This window comes from Balaenoptera borealis (assembly GCF_965194805.1).
Source record: "Balaenoptera borealis genome assembly, chromosome: 17".
NCBI classification, from domain to species: domain Eukaryota; kingdom Metazoa; phylum Chordata; class Mammalia; order Artiodactyla; family Balaenopteridae; genus Balaenoptera; species Balaenoptera borealis.
The window spans coordinates 54,908,252-54,926,381 of record NC_138876.1 but is presented as its reverse complement, the minus strand read 5'-3'; the positions used below and the strand labels follow the sequence as shown (position 1 = coordinate 54,926,381).

The 18,130-nt window shown below is 36.8% G+C and overlaps 1 protein-coding gene and 1 long non-coding RNA gene across 3 annotated transcripts in view; one reads left to right on the top strand and one right to left on the bottom strand.

Annotated features, from left to right (window-relative positions):
• Positions 1–18,130, top strand: part of LOC309614842 — a 63,484-nt gene that overhangs the window by 34,247 nt on the left and 11,107 nt on the right. The gene's annotated exons all lie outside the window — the stretch shown is intronic.
• The window catches only part of CA1 (carbonic anhydrase 1), a 72,956-nt gene continuing 63,012 nt past the window's right edge, over positions 8,187–18,130 (bottom strand). For both annotated transcript variants that reach the window (XM_082363622.1, XM_082363623.1), the window contains 5 exons: positions 16,845–16,963; positions 14,186–14,281; positions 13,379–13,441; positions 10,653–10,808; positions 8,187–9,704 (listed from right to left, as the gene is read on the bottom strand). In XM_082363622.1, the coding sequence (XP_082219748.1) occupies positions 9,588–9,704; positions 10,653–10,808; positions 13,379–13,441; positions 14,186–14,281; positions 16,845–16,963 (551 nt within the window). In that variant the 3' untranslated portion in view covers positions 8,187–9,587. The remainder of the gene's footprint in view (positions 9,705–10,652; positions 10,809–13,378; positions 13,442–14,185; positions 14,282–16,844; positions 16,964–18,130) is intronic.

The following is an 18,130-nucleotide window of genomic DNA, read 5'->3' as shown; positions in this document are numbered from 1 at the left end:
CACTAATAAATGAACCAATTCACTAAGGTTTGGATTATCTTTCTTTTTTTATCTTTTTATATCTGTTTTACAGTGGGACCTCATACCAACTCAAAATAATATTTGGAAAATAGAAAAACAACAAAAAAATAATTCATGAGCTATAGTGGAAATATACTGTCATTCCACCTCTAGGGATCTGCTGTAAAGAATGAAGTAGAAAAGCAAAAATAAATGTTAAGTTAGAAGTGAGATCAAGAGAGACATGGAGTCCATTGTAGCTCAGTTTTTATAGTTTAGAGTCAGGATCTTATCCTGGGGTCCAGGACTGACTTTGTGATGAGGAAGGAAGGAAAGGAATGAGTCCCTACATACTGTAAAACTCGGTGTAAAATTTCAGCTATATATAATTATTTACATTTTGGGGGGAGGTAGGGAGAAGATTCATAGCTTTAATCACATATTTATAGGAATTTGTGGTCACAAAATTGTGAAGAACCACTGATAATAGAGTAACCAGGATTATAATAAATGAAAATTTTCTCTTTTGAGTTCTGTCAGGTAATTAATTCTTTCAACATTTCTCTCCCTTCCTTTCCTTTGCCCTAATTCCCTCTGATGAATTTAATGTTTTTAGAGTTATTTTGCTAAAGCTTACCAAAATGAATAATTTAGAAAATATCTTGAGCTACCTGGACTCACAAATTAGCTAAAAGGATTCATTAATGCTCAGCATGATATTTATGAAGAGGGAGGTGGTAAATAAGACAAAAAACAGCAGGGAGTAGGAGAATCCTTCTACCCCTGAGCCTACTGCTGAGTCCCATCAGTTGGCATTGTCATTCTGGATGATTAGAAGCCCAATAGATTTGGCATAAAGAAAGTCATGGAAGAGATAGAGAATCCTTGCAGGATGTTCGAAGTCTCCACCTAAGTTGGCAAGGGAAGAGAGCACACAGCAGGAGGGTGAGTCACAGAAACATATGAGTTGCGTTCTCAGATGATCCAGTGCCTGTCCACATACCTCCTTTCAACAGCTGCTTTTATCGGCTACTTCAGAGAAGAGTGGAAAGCTCCCATAATGCACCTCGTCTGTTCTGCCAAATATGTGAAATTTTGGCAGAAGCAAGTAAGGGGAAACATGCTTCCCAGTTGGCATTTAGCTTAGGGATAAAATTTGATGGCCATCATATATCTTCTGTCACTTCTTTGCCCTTTTCATAATAAGACTTACAGATTTATATTTAAATCCTGGAATCCATTTTAACATTCTTAAAGAATATTGGTCATCAAGTCAAATACTTTTCAGGTCCTTGTCATGACATTTAATTTTAAATTGCACAATTTCTTTATTTTGTTTTTTTTATTTTCTATTTTTTTATTTTTAATTTTTTATAACTTTATTGGAGTATAATTGCTTTAAAATGGTGTGTTAGTTTCTGATTTATAACCAAGTGAATCAGCTATACATACACATGTATCCTCATATCTCCTCCCTCTTGCGTCTCCCTCTCACCCTCCTTACCCCACCCCTCTAGGTGGTCACAAAACACTGAGCTGATATCCCTGTGCTATGCGGCTGCTTCCCACTAGCTATCTATTTTACATTTGGTAACATATATAAGCCCATGCCACTCTCTCACTTCACCCAGCTTACCCTTCCCCCTCCCCATGTCCTCAAGTCCGTTCTCTACGTCTGCGTCTTTATTCCTATCCTGCCCGTAGGTTCTTCAGAACCTTTCTTTTCTTTTTTACGATTGCATATATATGTGTTAGCATACGGTATTTGTTTTTCTCTTTCTGATTTACTTCAATCTGTATGACAGACTCTAGGTTCATCCACCTCACTACAAATGACTCAGTTTCTTTTCTTTTATGGCTGACTAACTTTCCATTGTATACATGTGCCACATCTTCTTTACCCATTCATTTGTCAATGGACACTTAGGTTGCTTACATGTCCTGGCTATTGTAAATAGAGCTGCAATGAACATTGTGGTACATTACTCTTTTTGAATTATGGTTTTCTCAGGGTATATGCCAAGGAGTGGGATTGATGGTTAGTATGGTAGTTCTATTTTTAGTTTTTTAAGGAACCTCCATACTGTTCTCCATAGTGGCTGTATCAATTTACCTTCCCACCAAGAGTGCAAGAGGGTTCCCTGACTGGTGTGAGGTGATACCTCACTGTAGTTTTGATTTGCATTTCTCTATGATTAGTGATGTTGAGCATCTTTCATGTGTTTGTTGGCAATCTGTATAGCTTCTTTGGAGAAATGTCTGTTTAGGTCTTTTGCCCATTTTTGGATTGTGTTGTTTGTTTTTTTGATATTGGGTGGCATGAGCTGCTTGTAAATTTTGGAGATTAACCCTTTGTCAGTTGCTTCACTTGCAAATATTTTCTCCCATTCTGAGTGTTGTCTTTCCGTCTTGTTTATGGTTTCCTTTGCTGTGCAAAAGCTTTGAAGTTTCATTAGGTCCCATTTGCTTATTTTTGTTTTTATTTCCATTTCTCTAGGAGGTGGGTCACAAAGGATCTTGCTGTGATTTATGTCATAGAGTGTTCTGCCTATGTTTTCCTCTAAGAGTTTGGTAGTGTCTGGCCTTACATTTAGGTCTTTAATCCATTTTGAGTTTATTTTTGTGTATGGCGTCAGGGAGTGTTCTAATTTCATTCTTTTACATGTAGCTGTCCAGTTTTCCCAGCACCACTTATTAAAGAGGCAGTCTTTCCTCCATTGTATACTCTAGCCTCCTTTCTCAAAAATAAGGTGACCATATGTGCGTGGGTTTATCTCTGGGCTTTCTATCCTGTTCCATTGATCTATATTTCGGTTTTTGTGCCAGTACCAAACTGTCTTGATTACTGTAACTTTGTAGTATAGTCTGAACTCAGGGAGCCTGATTCCTCCAGCTCCGTTTTTCTTTCTCAGGATTGCTTTGGCAATTTGGGGTTTTTTGTGTTTCCATACATATTGTGAAATTTTTTGTACTAGTTCTGTGAAAAATACCATTGGTGGTTTGATAGGGATTGCATTGAATCTGTAGATTGTTTTGAGTAGTATAGTCATTTTCACAATGTTGATTCTTCCAATCCAAGAACATGGTATATCTCTCCATCTGTTTATATCATCTTTAATTTCGTTCATCAGTGTCTTACAGTTTTCTGCATACAGGTCTTTTGTCTCCTTAGGTAGGTTTATTCCTAGGTATTTTATTCTTTTTGTTGCAATGATAAATGGGAGTGTTTCCTTAATTTCTCTTTCAGATTTTCATCATTAGTGTGTAGGAATGCAAGAGATTTCTGTGCATTAATTTTGTATCCTGCTACTTTACCAAATTCATTGATTAGCTCTAGTAGTTTTCTGGTAGCATCTTTAGGATTCTCCATGTATAGTATCATGTCATCTGCAAACAGTGACAGCTTTACTTCTTCTTTACCAACTTGGATTCCTTTTATTTCTTTTTCTTCTCTGATTGCTGTAGATAACACGTCCAAAACTATGTTGAATAATAGTGGTGAGAGTGGGCAAGCTTGTCTTGTTCCTGATCTTAGTGGAAATGGTTTCAGTTTTTCACCATTGAGAATGATGTTGGCTGTGGGTTTGTCATATATGGCCCTTATTATGTTGAGGTAAGTTCCCTGTATTCCTACTTTCTGGAGGGTTTTTATCATAAATGGGTGTTGAATTTGTCAAAAGCTTTTTTCTGTATCCATTGAGATGATAATATGGCTTCTCTCCTTCAATTTTTTAATATGGCGTATTACGGTGATTGATTTGCATATTTTGAAGAATCCTTGCATTCCTGAGATAAACCCCACTTGATCATGGTGTATGATGCTTTTAATGTGCTGTTGGATTCCCTTTGTTAGTATTTTGTTGAGGATTTTTGCATCTATGTTCATCAGTGATCTTGGCCTGTAGTTTTCTTTCTTTGTGACATCTTTGTCTGGTTTTGGTATCAGGGTGATGGTGGCCTCGTAGAATGAGTTTGGGGGTATTCCTCCTTTTGCTATATTTTTGAAGAGTTTGAGAAAGATAAGTGTTAGCTCTTCTCTAAATGTTTGATAGAATTTGCCTGTGAAGCCATCTGGACCTGGGCTGTTTTTGTTGGAAGATTTTAAATCACAGTCTCAATTTCAGTGTTTGTGATTGGTCTGTTTATATTTTCTATTTCTTCCTGGTTCAGACTCGGAAGGTTGTGCTTTTCTAAGAATTTGTCCATTTCTTCCATTTTGTCCATTTTAATGGCATATAGTTGCTTGTAGTAATCTCTTATGATCCCTTGTATTTCTTCAGTGTCAGTTGTTACTTCTACTTTTTCATTTGTAATTTTGTTGATTTGAGTCTTCTCCCTTTTTTTCTTGATGACTCTGGCTAATGGTTTATCAATTTTGTTTATCTTCTCAAAGAACCAGCTTTTAGTTTTATTGATCTTTGCTAATGTTTCCTTCATTTCTTTTTCCTTTAATTCTGTTCTAATCTTTATGATTTCTTTCCTTCTGCTAACTTTGGCGTTTTTTTGTTCTTCTTTCTCTAATTGCTTTAGGTGTAAGTTTGGGTTGTTTATTTGAGGTGTCTCTTGTTTCTTGAGGTAGGATTGTATTACTATGAACTTCCCTCTTAGAACTGCTTTTGCTGCATCCCATAGGTTTTGAGTTGTTGTGTATTCTTTGTCATTTGTTTCTAGGTATTTTTTGATTTCCTCTTTGATTTCTTCAGTTATCTCTTGGTTATTAAGTAGTGTATTTTTTAGCCTCCATGTGTTTGTTTTTTTTACATATTTTTTCCTGTAATTGATATCTTATCTCACAGCATTGTGGTTGGAAAAGATACTTGAAACGTTTTCAATTTTCTTAAATTTACCAAAGGTTGATTTGTGACCCAAGATATGATCTATCCTGGAGAATGTTCCATAAGCACTTGAGAAGAAAGTGTATTCTGTTGTTTTTGGATGGCATGTCCTATAAATATCAATTAAGTCCATCTTGTTTAATGGGTCTTGATTTTGTATCCAGTCAGCCAGTCTATGTCTTTTGGTTGGAGCATTTAATCCATTTACATTTAAGGTAATTATCAATATGTATGTTCCTATTACCATTACCTTAATTGTTTTGGGTTTGTTATTGTAGGTCTTTTCCTTCTCTTCTGTTTCCTGCCTAGAGAATTTCCTTTAGCATTTGTTGTAAAGCTGGTTTGGTGGTGCAGAATTCTCTTAGCTTTTGCTTGTCTGTAAAGGTTTTAATTTCTCCATCGAATCTGAATGAGATCCTTGCTGGGCGGAGTTACCTTGGTTGTAGGTTTTTCCCTTTCACTTTAATCACTTTAAATACGTCCTGCCACTCCCTTCTGGCTTGCAGAGTTTCTGCTGAAAGATCAGCTGTTAATCTTATGGTGATTCCCTGTCTGCTATTTGTTGTTTTTCCCTTGCTGCTTTTAATATTTTTTTCTTTGTGTTTAATTTTTGATAGTTTGATTAATATGTGTCTTGGCGAGTTTCTCCTTGGAATTATCTTGTATGGGACTCACTGCGCTTCCCGGACTTGATTAACTATTTCTTTTCCCACATTAGGGATGTTTTCAACTATAATCTCTTCAAATATTTTCTCAGTCCCTTTCTTTTCCTCTTCTTCTTCTGAGACCCCTGTAATTTGAATATTGGTCCTTTTAATGTTGTCCCAGAGGCCTCTGAGACTGTCCTCAATTCTTTTCATTCTTTTTTCTTTTTTCTGCTCTGCAGTAGTTTTTTCCACTATTTTATCTCCTAGGTCACTTATCTGTTCTTCTACCTCAGTTAATCTGCTATTGATCCCTTCTAGAGATTTTTAAATTTCATTTATTTTGTTGTTCATCATTGTTTGTTTGCTCTTTAGTTCTTCTAGCTCCTTGTTAAATGCTTTTTGTTGCATTTTCTCCATTCTATTTCCAAGGTTTTGGATCATCTTTACTATCATTACTCTGAATTCTTTTTCAGTTAGACTGCCAATTTCCTCTTCATTTGTTTGGTCTGGTGGGTTTTTACCTTGCTCCTTCATCTGCTGTGTGTTTCTTTGTCTTCTCATTTTGCTTAACTTACTGTGTTTGGGGGTCTCCTTTTCACAGGCCACTGGTTTGTAGTTCCCATTGTTTTTGGTGTCTGCCCCCAGTGGGTAAGGTTGGTTCAGTGGGTTGTGTGGGCTTCCTGTTGGAGGAGAATAGTGCCTGTGTTCTGGTGGATGAGGCTGGATCTTGTCTTTCTGGTGGACAGGATCATGTCCGGTGGTATGTTTCGGGTGTCTGTGACCTTATTATGATTTTAGGCAGCCTCTCTGCTAGTGGGTGAGGTTGTGTTCCTGTTTTGCTAGTTGTTTGGCCTAGGGTGTCCAGCACTGTAGCTTGCTGGTTGTTGAGTGGAGGTGGGTCTTAGCATTGAGATGGAGATCTCTGGGAGAGCTTTTGCCATTTGATATTACATGGAGCTGGGAGGTCTCTGGTGGACCACTGTCTTGATCTCACCTTTCCCACCTTAGAGGCACAGGCCTGACACCAGGCCGGAGCACCAAGACCCTGTCAGCCACACAGAAAAAAAGAAAACGAAAAAAAATATATATATCATTGCTCCCAAAGTCCACCACCTCAATTTTGGCCTGATTCGTTGTCCCTTCAGGTATGCCACAGATGCACGTACATCAAGTGGGTTGTGGAGATTTAATCTGCTGCTCTTGAGGCTGCTGGGAGAGATTTCCCTTTCTCTTCTTTGTTTGCATAGCTCCTGCAGTTCAGCTTTGGATTTGTCCCCACCTCTGTGTGTAGGTCGCCTGAGGGCATCTGTTCTTTGCTCAGACAGGATGGGGTTAAAGGAGCAGCTGATTAGAGGGCTGTGGCTCACTCAGGCTGGGGGGAGGGAGGGGTACGGAATGCGGGGCGAGCCTGCAGTGGGAGAGGCCAGCATGAGTTGCACTAGCTTGCTGTGCACTGTGTGTTCTCCCGGGAAATTTGTCCGTGGATCGCAGGACCCTGGCAGTGGCAGGCTGCACAGGCTCCCAGGAGGGGAGGCGTGGATAGTGCCCTGTACTTGCACATGGGCTTCTTGGTGGCTGCAGCAGCGTTTCATGCCCATCTATGGTGTCCCCGCTGATGGCTGCAGATTGTGCCTGTCTCTGGAGCTCGTTTAGGTGGTGCTCTGAATCCCCTCTCCTCACGTACCCCGAAACAATGGTCTCTTGCCTCTTAGGCAGGTCCAGACTTTTTCCCAGTCTCCCTCCTGGCTATCTGTGGTGCACTAGCCCCCTTCAGGCTGTGTTCATATAGCCAACCCCAGTCTTCTCCCTGGGATATGACTTCCGAAGCCCGAGCCTCAGCTCCCAGCCCCACCCATCCTGGCCGGTGGGTGAGCAGAGAAGCCTCTCGGGCTGGTGAATGCTGATCAGCCCGATCCTCTGTGCGGGAATCTCTCCACTTTGCCCTCTGCACCCCTGTTGCCACGCTCTTCTCCGTGATTCTGAAGCTTCCTCCTGCCACCCCCTGTCTCTGCCAGTGAAGGGGCTTCCTAGTGTGTGGAAATTTCTCCTCCATCACAGTTCCCTCCCAGTGGTGCAGGTCCCATCCCTATTCTTTTGTCTCTGTTTTTTCTTTTTTCTTTTGCCCTACCCAAGTACATGGGGAGTTTCTTTCCTTTTGGGTGGTCTGAGGTCTTTTGCCAGTGTTCAGTAGGTGTTCTGTAGGAGTTGTTCCACATGTAGATGTATTTCTGATGTATTTGTGGGGAGGAAGGTGATCTTCACGTCTTACTCTTCCGCCATCTTGAAGGTCTCCCTGCAATGATCACACTCCAGCTACAGAAGCCGTCTTCCTGTGTGTTCCATTCAATTTCTTTTCAGAAAACACTTTCAAACATTGTAGGTCAAGAGCATCTTTTGCAAATATATTTCTTGAATTAAACTCATACTCCTCTTTTGGCCTTCATGATGACCACTGATAAATGTAGATTAAAATCCTATCAAGGTAACTTAAGTGAAATAAGAGGGTCATAGGACAGGTGTAACTGTTTCATGCTTTCTCAATATCTGGTAAATATATATTAATATACACAGTCAAATTACTTTTGCAAGGAAAGTATTTTATTTTTATAGACAAATTATGGGGGTTGAGCTAAATGAAGTGTTACTTGGGTCCATTACAATTTTTTTTTTTTTAAAGATTTATTGATTGATTGATTGATTGATTGCTATGTTGGGTCTTCGTTTCTGTGCGAGGGCTTTCTCTAGCTGCGGCAAGCAGGGGCCACTCTTCATCGCGGTGCACGGGCCTCTCACCATCGCGGGCTCTCTTGTTGCGGAGCACAGGCTCCAGATGCGCAGGCTCAGCAGCTGTGGTTCACGGGCCCAGTTGCTCCACGGCATGTGGGATCCTCCCAGACCAGGGCTCGAACCCGTGTCCCCTGCATTAGCAGGCAGATTCTCAACCACTTCGCCACCAGGGAAGCCCCCCATTACATTTTTATTAAAGAAGATTCACTTAAATTCTGGGCTCCAAATAAAAATATCAAAAGATGTCTCCTCGGATTTTTAGGTAGAAAATAAACACAGCCTTTACACAAAAACTCCCTCAGAGCTATGAAAATCTGCTTTGTCTGCCTTTTTAGCTACGATTACAGTTATTGAGAGGTTCTGACTGATTCTGACATTAGACAAGACTAGAACATTGGAATGGATGTGCTCTTTGTCTCTAATATGATTTCTCAGAGAAGAGAAAATAAGTAAATCACAAGACTAAACAATGGACACAAGATTTGTAGAATTCTGAATGTAGATATGGCTTCAGAAAGAACAGCTTCAGGTTCAGGTTATCATTTTTATAAATAATTCACTGGTAACTTTTCTTCCAAATTTGAAGTACAGATTCTCCATGCTAGCTAACTAGTTATAATAATGGAAAAAAGAAAAACAACACAAAAACAGTGACCTTGCTAATGGTGGGTGGGTGGGGGGAATGGAAGCAATAACCAGAAGCATCATTTCCTGTATGAAATATATCATTTTTATCACAGGGTACACGAATGGTAGCAACGTTGGCCCAGCATAATAATATTAAATCCATTGTCATCCTAGCTGTCTTTGTCTTCAAGAGTAAGCAAATGAATTCTCAACATTTCATCTCAAGCTACTCTTAGGTTATTACATTTGAGGCAAAATAATGTTGCAAATAAAACATTTAAAATTCTTGAATGTAAGTGGGGTAGAAACCTAATGCCTTTTAAAAGTAGAGTACATAATAGACAAGAAGAAAAGGATACAGTTATTTTATTAGTTCAATTAAAATGAATAAAATGGAAAGAGATAAAAATCACTAAGAAATTAAGTACAAATCACTAAGAAATTAATTGCATTAAAAAGAATTCAACAAAATAGACTTGAATTTAAGCACAAGTTTTGTAAACTTACAGATTACTATTTGAGTTAAGCATTAAGAATAAAAATTAAAGCTTTTTAGTTCTGCAAATTAAATTTGAAAGTAGGCTGTCTTGCTAGTATTAAAAAAAACTTGTTTCTTAAAACTTGCTTTATTGGATTACATCAGAAGCAGAGTTGTGTTCCTTGAGGGAGGATAAGTTTCTTCCTGGGCCCATCAGAATGAAGCTTTCACTGTTCTGCCCTTCAGAGGCTGGGGTGGTCGGTTGTTGTGCTTAATGGGGACTTCTTTATCACCTTCCACATTTGATAGAAGACTGCGGAACTGTGCCAGCTTGGAAGGAGGATAGAATATTTAAAGAGTCAAAAGCTATTAAAGTTACACAGAACACTTTTCTTCTAGTATAATTGATGCACTGATATTTAGAAAATCAGGTTGAAGGTTGCAATGGTTTCACAGATGGGAAGGGAAGAAGCCAAAAATTCCTTCACATTTCTTTGCACTAGGCATTTGGCTTAAATTATCAATGATTGACTGGATTAGAATACTAGCTTTCTCACTCTTGGGTAAGAGACTTATCTGCTTGGTGCCTCAGTTTCCATATAGTACTATATCATTGCATTGTTGTGAAGACTAAATGGGTCAATACATGTAAAGTTCTTAGAATGGTGTTTGGCCTATGGCATATGCTCAAGAAGTGTTAGTTACCAATAGGTCACACCACCTGCCCTAAAGGTTTGTTATGAGAATTGACTGACAAAACGTACATAAGTAACCTAATAAAAGTAGTTGTTCAATCATTGGTAGTTACTATTTGCATAATTATAAACAATAATTAATGGGATATTTTGTTGAACATTTAAGAGCTTAAGTTTCAAAAAAGAATAAAAACCCATGTCAGCTATCAAAATATGCCACTTGAGAGTCACAATTCCCCAAAGTCTTAATAGTACTTCTAGTGCCAGTTTTTTCTTGTTTTTGAAACTCTTAGGAAGATATTTAACAGAGTTGGATTTTTCCTTATTAAGGCGAAAAGAATAGCAAGAGTTCTGAATCTCATATATTTTTTCCACATAAAGTTAAAAAAGTGTTTATAAATACACTTTTAATTTTGATTATTCAATAGACCTTATGTCACAAATAAATCTGTTTCAGTTGGAAGGGAAAATGAACTCTTCGAAATCTAATTGAAATAATAATTTCCCCCAATAATACTAGGAATTGAAATGGTATTCCTGCTTTGCACTTCTAATGCTCACTCATTCACCTTTGAAACTCTACCTGCTCTGAGCTGATACTGATGTTTTCCTTAAAGATGATCCAGATTATACTCTCATAAAGAGGAGGATGAGTCAGAGAGCCAAGGTAGGTCCAGTAATCCCAGGATGAAGGAAGGAGAACAGAGGGGTCAAAATTTGTGAATGGGGCTTTTTTGCCCTGAAAGAAAAAGAAAAGTAATATATTATTATATCATGATATAAACTATTTGCATCATTACATATATGCCATATATGTTATATTATTTAGTAGATAGATAGATCTTAGCTAAGAATTTAATCAATTTTTCTACTATATAGTATTTCATGACTGGTATGTTTGTGGATATAAACAATAAAAGTAATAGAAGACTGAGAATATGCTACACTGGAATTTTGACTGAGCAATCTGCCTCCTTCTTCATTTGGTTGAAGATAAGCAAAGTTTCAAAAACTTTTTATAATCTGTATTCTTTAAAAAGATATTTAATTTCCAATATAAAACATTTATTGCTTCTCTAGGAATGATACCAGATACTGTTCCAGTGGTAAAGATATTTATTGACATGTATATTGGTATGTTTTATCTTTATTCTATTTATTCCTATTTTCTTTTCTGATTGGTTATATTGGTGTATAGAAAATGAATTGATATTTGTATGCTAATATTTTATGTAGTCAACTTTATTAAACTTGTGTATTAATTCTGTTTTTTACCTGTTTGATTTGTATTTTCCAGGTGGATGTCAATGATCATATCCTCTGCACTTGAGGATAGATTTGTCTTTTTTTTTCCTAATATTTATCCAAATATGTACTCTTATTTCTTTTCTTTCTTTATTACATTGATTAGGACATTCATTGTAATGGTCAGTTGTGGTGGTCACAGTTGACACCCTGGTCTTATTCTTGATTGAAATTGAAAGGCTTCAAATATTTCACTACTAAGTTTGATGTTTGATCCAAGTTGGTATGTGATATTCTTTCTTAAGTTCAATAAGTTTTCAGAGACATTTCTTTCTTTTTTTTATTTTCAGGAATTGGCATTGAATTTTTATCAAATGCTTTTCAAGCATCTAACAAGTTTGTAATATGGATTTTCATCTTTAATTCGTTACTGTACTGACATATATTGGAAGATAGTCTAATATCAAACCATCCTTGCATTCTGGGGATAAAGTCTACTAGTTTGGAAGCATTACTCTTTTAATATACTGTTGAATATGATTTGCTGTAATCGATTTCAATATTTCTTTTAGCTATATTCCTAAGAAAGATTAGCCTATGATTTCCTTTTTTGTGGTGTTCTTACCCAGCTTGGGTATTAGGTTTCATTTAATAAAATCAAAATAAAGTTTTCTGTCCCCTCATCTGAGCAGTTTAGTTAACAGTGGCATGATTGTTTCTTAAAAGTTGTGGAACACTTCCCCATAAAGTGGTCTGGGCCTAGAGTTTTCTTTCATTAGATACATTTTTTACTATTTTTTCAATTTCTTTTTAGATTCTTGATCTGTTTAGGCTTTCAACACATTTTGAGTCAGTTTCTCTGCATTTTCCTAGAAATTCATCCTTTTAATCTAAATTTTCAAATTTACTGGTATAGTGTTATACAGCTGACCCTTGAACAATGTGGGGGTTAGGAGTGCTGACTCCCTGCACAGTCAAAAATCCATGTATAACTTTATGGTCATCCCTCATAACCACAGTTTTGCATCAGCAGATTCAATTAAGTGGCAATTTTGTAGTGCTATAGCATGTATTTATCAAAAAGAAAAATCCATGAATAAGTGGACCTGTGCAGTTCAAACCCATGTTGTTCAAGGGTCAAGTGTACAAAATTTTCTCTTTTAAAACTTTTTACCACATCTTTAATTATGACCCAATTCCTTATTTCTAATAATTTTTTTTGTATGTGTACCTTTTTTTCCATCATCAAACTTGCCAAAAGTGTGTTTTTTGTTGTTTTTTTCCAAAGAATCAACTTTTCATTTTATTAATAAAAATTTACCTTGTATTTATTCATTTTCTTTCTTATTTTATTAATGTTTTGCTTCATCTTCATTAATTATTTCCTTCTATTTTCTTTTCATATATTATTTTTTATTTTCCTGAGTTGAGTGCTTATTTATCTTCAGACTTTCCACTTTATAATATATCCATTTGAAGATTAATTTTTTAGACTAAACATGAACTAGATTTATTTTATATAAAAATACCATGAAAGAAAATGACATATCTCTGACATATGATTTAACTATTTACTATTAAAACAGTAAAGCTAAGGTTAAATATATCAGAAAATCCATCTTTTTTTTTTTTTAAAGCTGACAGGAGGAATCATGGTTATCAGACACTGCATATTAAAGGGATTTTAAAACAATACCCTTAACTTCTGTATTTTTGTATTGATAAAAAATAAAGATATCTTTCTCCATGATGTAAAAAAATTCACATTTTAGTTGGTTATAGTTTTTAAACAAATTTGAACAGCTATGAAACCCATTCTTCTACAGGCTTCATCGTGCCGAAATAGATGACCAATAACTATGAAAAACAAAACTAAAATAAAACAAATATCTGAGTCAGAGACCGTCTCAGAAGCAAGGAACATCTAAGTAGTACCTTGATTTTCAGATTGGTAGTTTTTGCTTCGGCCTTCCTACTCCTCACATCAAATATGCAGTTAAATGACTTCTGTAGTTCTGCGGATTCTTGTTCTCTGATTTAAACTAACTTAATTAGTCTATTTACCTTAGTTTTAACTGCTTTTAGGGCATCAAGTACTTTCTGCAGGTTTGGATTGGCCTGACCCACCTGGAGATTAAAAAAAAATGAAGTGTGAGATAAAAATTGTTATCAAGTCAAATCCTATTTAGTTAATTTTTTTCAATTTAAAACAGTAACTGAAGAAAAAATATGCAAGTCAAAATATAGGAATTTAGCAAAACGGTAATACAAAAACAAACCTCTTACCTTTTGTTCTATTAATTATAATTAGTACAATGAATGGCATGTTGTAAGTGTTCAATAAAGGTTAACTAGAATCACTATAATTCCAAAAGTTAGTCACCCAAATATACCCACTCTAATAATAACTTCCCTATAGAACTTTTCAGGGACTCTCCTACAGAAGATGTGAACAAATCTTCCATTTTAAATATCAATTGAACTTTCTTTATGGGACAAAAATCCTCTTAATATATTTTTCTTATGAAATATTAAATTGATAAACTCCTGACTCTATGAGGTAGGAAGTTTAGAAGAAAGGGACTTTGGAAGAGCTGAAAAATAAAAAAAAAAATTAGCCTCACCTTCAACACCTTTCCATTTCATCTCTACCTGAAATTTATTTCTCTCTTCAAGTGGGAAAAGCCAAGAGAAAACAAACTAACAATACGCTAGGGAACTGTTTGTTCACCTGTGGTCAGTCATTAGTAGAAGGGGAACTTTCCAAAAAGAAAGAAAGACTCAATATTCTTTTGCCTTATTTCATCCTATTTTGAGGTCTGATTGGTAAGAAATAGTTTTAGCAGAGCTCTGTAACTCTCTATAACTCACCTTCACCAAAACACCAATAAGTGCCAAACCATCAGCCTGTGAGGCAGCTTCAGCAAAGCTGGAGTACTTCGCAGAATTCCAGTGAACTATATGAAGCTAAAAATGACAATGTGGTTGAGTAGTTATTTATACCGTTGTGAAGGTAAAAAGTAAGTTAGACGTTAATGTGTTAATATATAAAGATATATCTTGGCTTTGATAGATAAAACTTATGTGACCCTTCATCCAGGGCATGGAAAGGGCTATGTTCTCACTCTTAAGAAGGGTTATCTGTGTGTTGAACAGAGTGGGCAAGTTGCAAATACTGGAACCAGTAAGTAAAATTTCTTTTCTAACAATGTCATAACTATTCAATATTACTCCTTTTTTTTAAAAAAAAACCTCTTTGGTATAAGAAGATCAGGAATTCTGGCTAACTAGTTTGGGGACAAAAACTTAATTTGCTCTCACTTGAGGTACTTAGTAACTTTATGAGAAGGGGTTCCTGAAGTATCTGGAGTCTTGGCCAAGGACAGATTCTCTTGAGCACATCCAGACACCTCTCAAGCCAACATCTCTAGCCTAACCTCTCTATGGAACTCTAGACTTGTATATCCAAGTATGTGTGTATGTCTTCTTGATATTTTCTTGATATCTCCACATGGATGTTTAATATGAATCTCAAATTTAATATGGCCAAACTAGAACTCTTGATTTCCTCCTTGCCAGACCTGTTTCATTTTCCCTTCTTAGGAAAAGGCACCACCTTCCATCTAATTGCTCAACCAAAAAATACAACAGTTGTCATTAATTTCTTACTTTTCTCCACTTATCAACATCCATCTTTCAGCACATCTCATAGATTATACCCCTTCAATTGGTTCACAACTTTGAGTCTTTGCATTAGCTGCTGATTTTCTCTGGGGTGTCCTTCCCCATAATCTTTCAACAGCAGGATTTTGACTTGAATTAAGGCTGAACTCAAATGCCAGTTCTGAAAGAATCCTTTTCTGACCACCCAATGTAAAGTGATCATCTGGTCACTTGTATCACTCTAAATCAAACCAATTCTCTCCATGCCATGTATCCCTTCCCTTCCCTTCTCTTCCTTTCCCTTCCCTTCCCTTCCCTTCCCTTCCCTTCCCTTCCCTTCCCTTCCCTTCCCTTCCCTCCCCTCCCTTGCCCTCTCTTCCCCTGCCGTCCCCTCCCTTCCCCTCTTCTCTGTCTCTTCTCTCTCTCTTTCTCCCCACCTCTTCCTTTCTCCTGCTCTCCCTTCCATCCTCCCTCCAACCATCTGTCATATGTTGAACTTTGTGGCTAAGTGCCTGTCATCTCTACCCTGGATTAATTTTATTTTTCTCAAATTAGATGAGAGAATAACCAGTTTATATTTCTTAAATACAACCAAATACCCTCCTCCAAAGATGCTATTAATACTAATTTAGGCTTTCAGCGCATTTGATTGTAGTCCACCTTCAATTTTATGAAGGAGAAATAGGAAAAAAAACATTTAATGGATTTCTGTAACATTGAAAGTTATTAGCCTGGCTTTACAATGTAACATAAAGTAAGTTATATTTGTATACTATTCCCAAATCCTCTATTAAAATGAAAAATGCATATACCCTGTACCTAACAATCTCTCTTATGAAAATCTGCCCTACATAATTGCTTTCACTAGGGTGTAAGATATATGTACAGATGTATTTATTGCATCATTTTTTTTTCCTTTGGTAAAAGCAAAAAACCCAACAGAACAAAAAGGAAAAGGCATTGTAATTGTCCATATGTAGGGCTCAGCTAATAAATTCTAACATATGCATACACTGAAATATTGTACAGACAGTAAAAGAAGAGGTGCAATTAAACCTACTGACTTGAAAAAATGATCATGATAAATCGGTAAGTGAAAAAAAAAGCATGTTGGAAAACCATATATATTATGAACTCATTTTATAAAAGTAAAATAAAAATGCCAACCAGTCTATATTGGTACAAATGTATTGTATATTCATACATATGAAGAACAAAAGTTCTTTGTTTTCAGTCTTCCATACCCTCTGTTGACAGTTTGCTGCAAATGTTCTTTATTTTTCCATGGATATCAGACAGAATGTCTTGAATTAGATCACAAACTTCCATGTGGGGACGAATCAAGAGGCCAGAGGGGAGTGGCCTGCAGCCAGGGAACCTCAAACCCTCATCTAGAGTATGCTACTCTGTGATGACTCCTGTGATTAAACTTGCACTCTTAGTAGAGTCTTACCAAAGTGTTCCAGCCTAGCTACACCTATGCTACTGGTGTGTCCAAACATGAACATTTAAATAAGAAGAGAATGATGGTGTGTTCCATTTGGGGGTCAGAGCTTTAAGAGGAGAGCAACATTTCCCCTTGAGGCTAGACTGACATCAAGATAAGTTTTCAAGGCATTCTGAAATGAGGGTATTCTGGGGCTCATGAGTTTGACTCCAAGTTCACCTGCCTCTTTCACATGAAAAATTTCCCTCTACTGCCAAACACAGTGTGTCTGTATTTGATTTTAATGGAGCCTGAGAGTGCCTTTCAGGGACCAGAATGCTCATTCATTTGGAGCCATTATAATGGTGTCTTATGTTATAAGGGAGCTGCTTCTGGGAGGACTCTCAGTGTAGTTCTCGCTCACTCGCTAAGCTACCTTACCTCTGCAGAATATTTGACTCCATCTACTAAGTGCTCAGAACCATAGTCATCTTTGACACCCCAGTGAAAATGGAACTGATGGAGCCTATAGCTTTCAGGGAGAGGACCGCCTTTCAGCACTAGAAGAAAAAGGAAACTACTGTTAGTGTTACAATCATAAGCTCCAGCTTATCTTTGCATTTAATATAAACTAACATTAAATTGGATTCAGTAGAAATGAAAACAAACAGTAGCGCCAAAATTTCCATCTTGTTGGTTTTTTTCCCCACATCCACAATGATGGTCTTCATATGTATGGTGCACCCTAAGATAGTGCATGAGTTATATATAATTCTCAGCACATGAGCTGTAATTTTACCTTTTTCTGCCTTCAAGAAAGCATATTGGAAAATGAGTGAATTATATGATTACAGGGCTTTCCTTAAATCTGCTTTAATTTGCAAGTTCATTCATTCATTCTTTTAACAAAGACAGTAGTGGGCAGTATGCATCAAGATCTTTAGTAATTTATTTTTAGTAACAAATTATTCAACACATACCTTGTAACTGATCAGGACACAAGAGGGTATCTTGACAGCTTTGTTGAGAATCCCTAGCCAGGGACCAAAAGAATGTTCCAGTAGAACAGCACGGTCACTTTTAAAATTCTAACATTGAATGACCATGTTTCTTTAGAGAGTCTATCCAATCATATGATTAATAAAACACACATAATACCAGACCTAATCCTAACAGTGGACATAGCAGCAAGGTGTCTAAAATTTAGGCTCAGAACCTTGTAGGAAAGTGCTAAAATAAATTTTGCCTTTTGTCAGTAGAGTTGTTTTATGGAATTGTCATTTAATAAATTATTCAGTAAACAGTTTTGAAAATTTTACTATGTGCTAGATTCTGGGATATGAAGATAATTCAGTCACCATGGCCTAGCAAGGAGAGGGGAATATAGACAAGTATACTTATGCACAGAATTGTTCCATGCAAGATGCCCACAAGATCATTTTCTTACTGGCACTTCACAGTTACGGAGCCATTTTTCTGGTCACACAAAATAAATATATTCTTCACCTCTGTTTTTCTTCCCTGCTAGGATCCTCCACCCTTATCTCGATTAGAAAATATTTGCCTTTTCAGTTTTTATATTCATGATAGTTCATAGACCTTTTTGAAAAGCTACTGTTTATTCAGAGGGTGTGAAGTGAGCAAAAAGACATTGGAAACAAGAAGAAATGGAATAGTGTCCCTGTAAAGGAGAAGGACTGAAAAAAGACAGATCTGGGGGTCCCCCA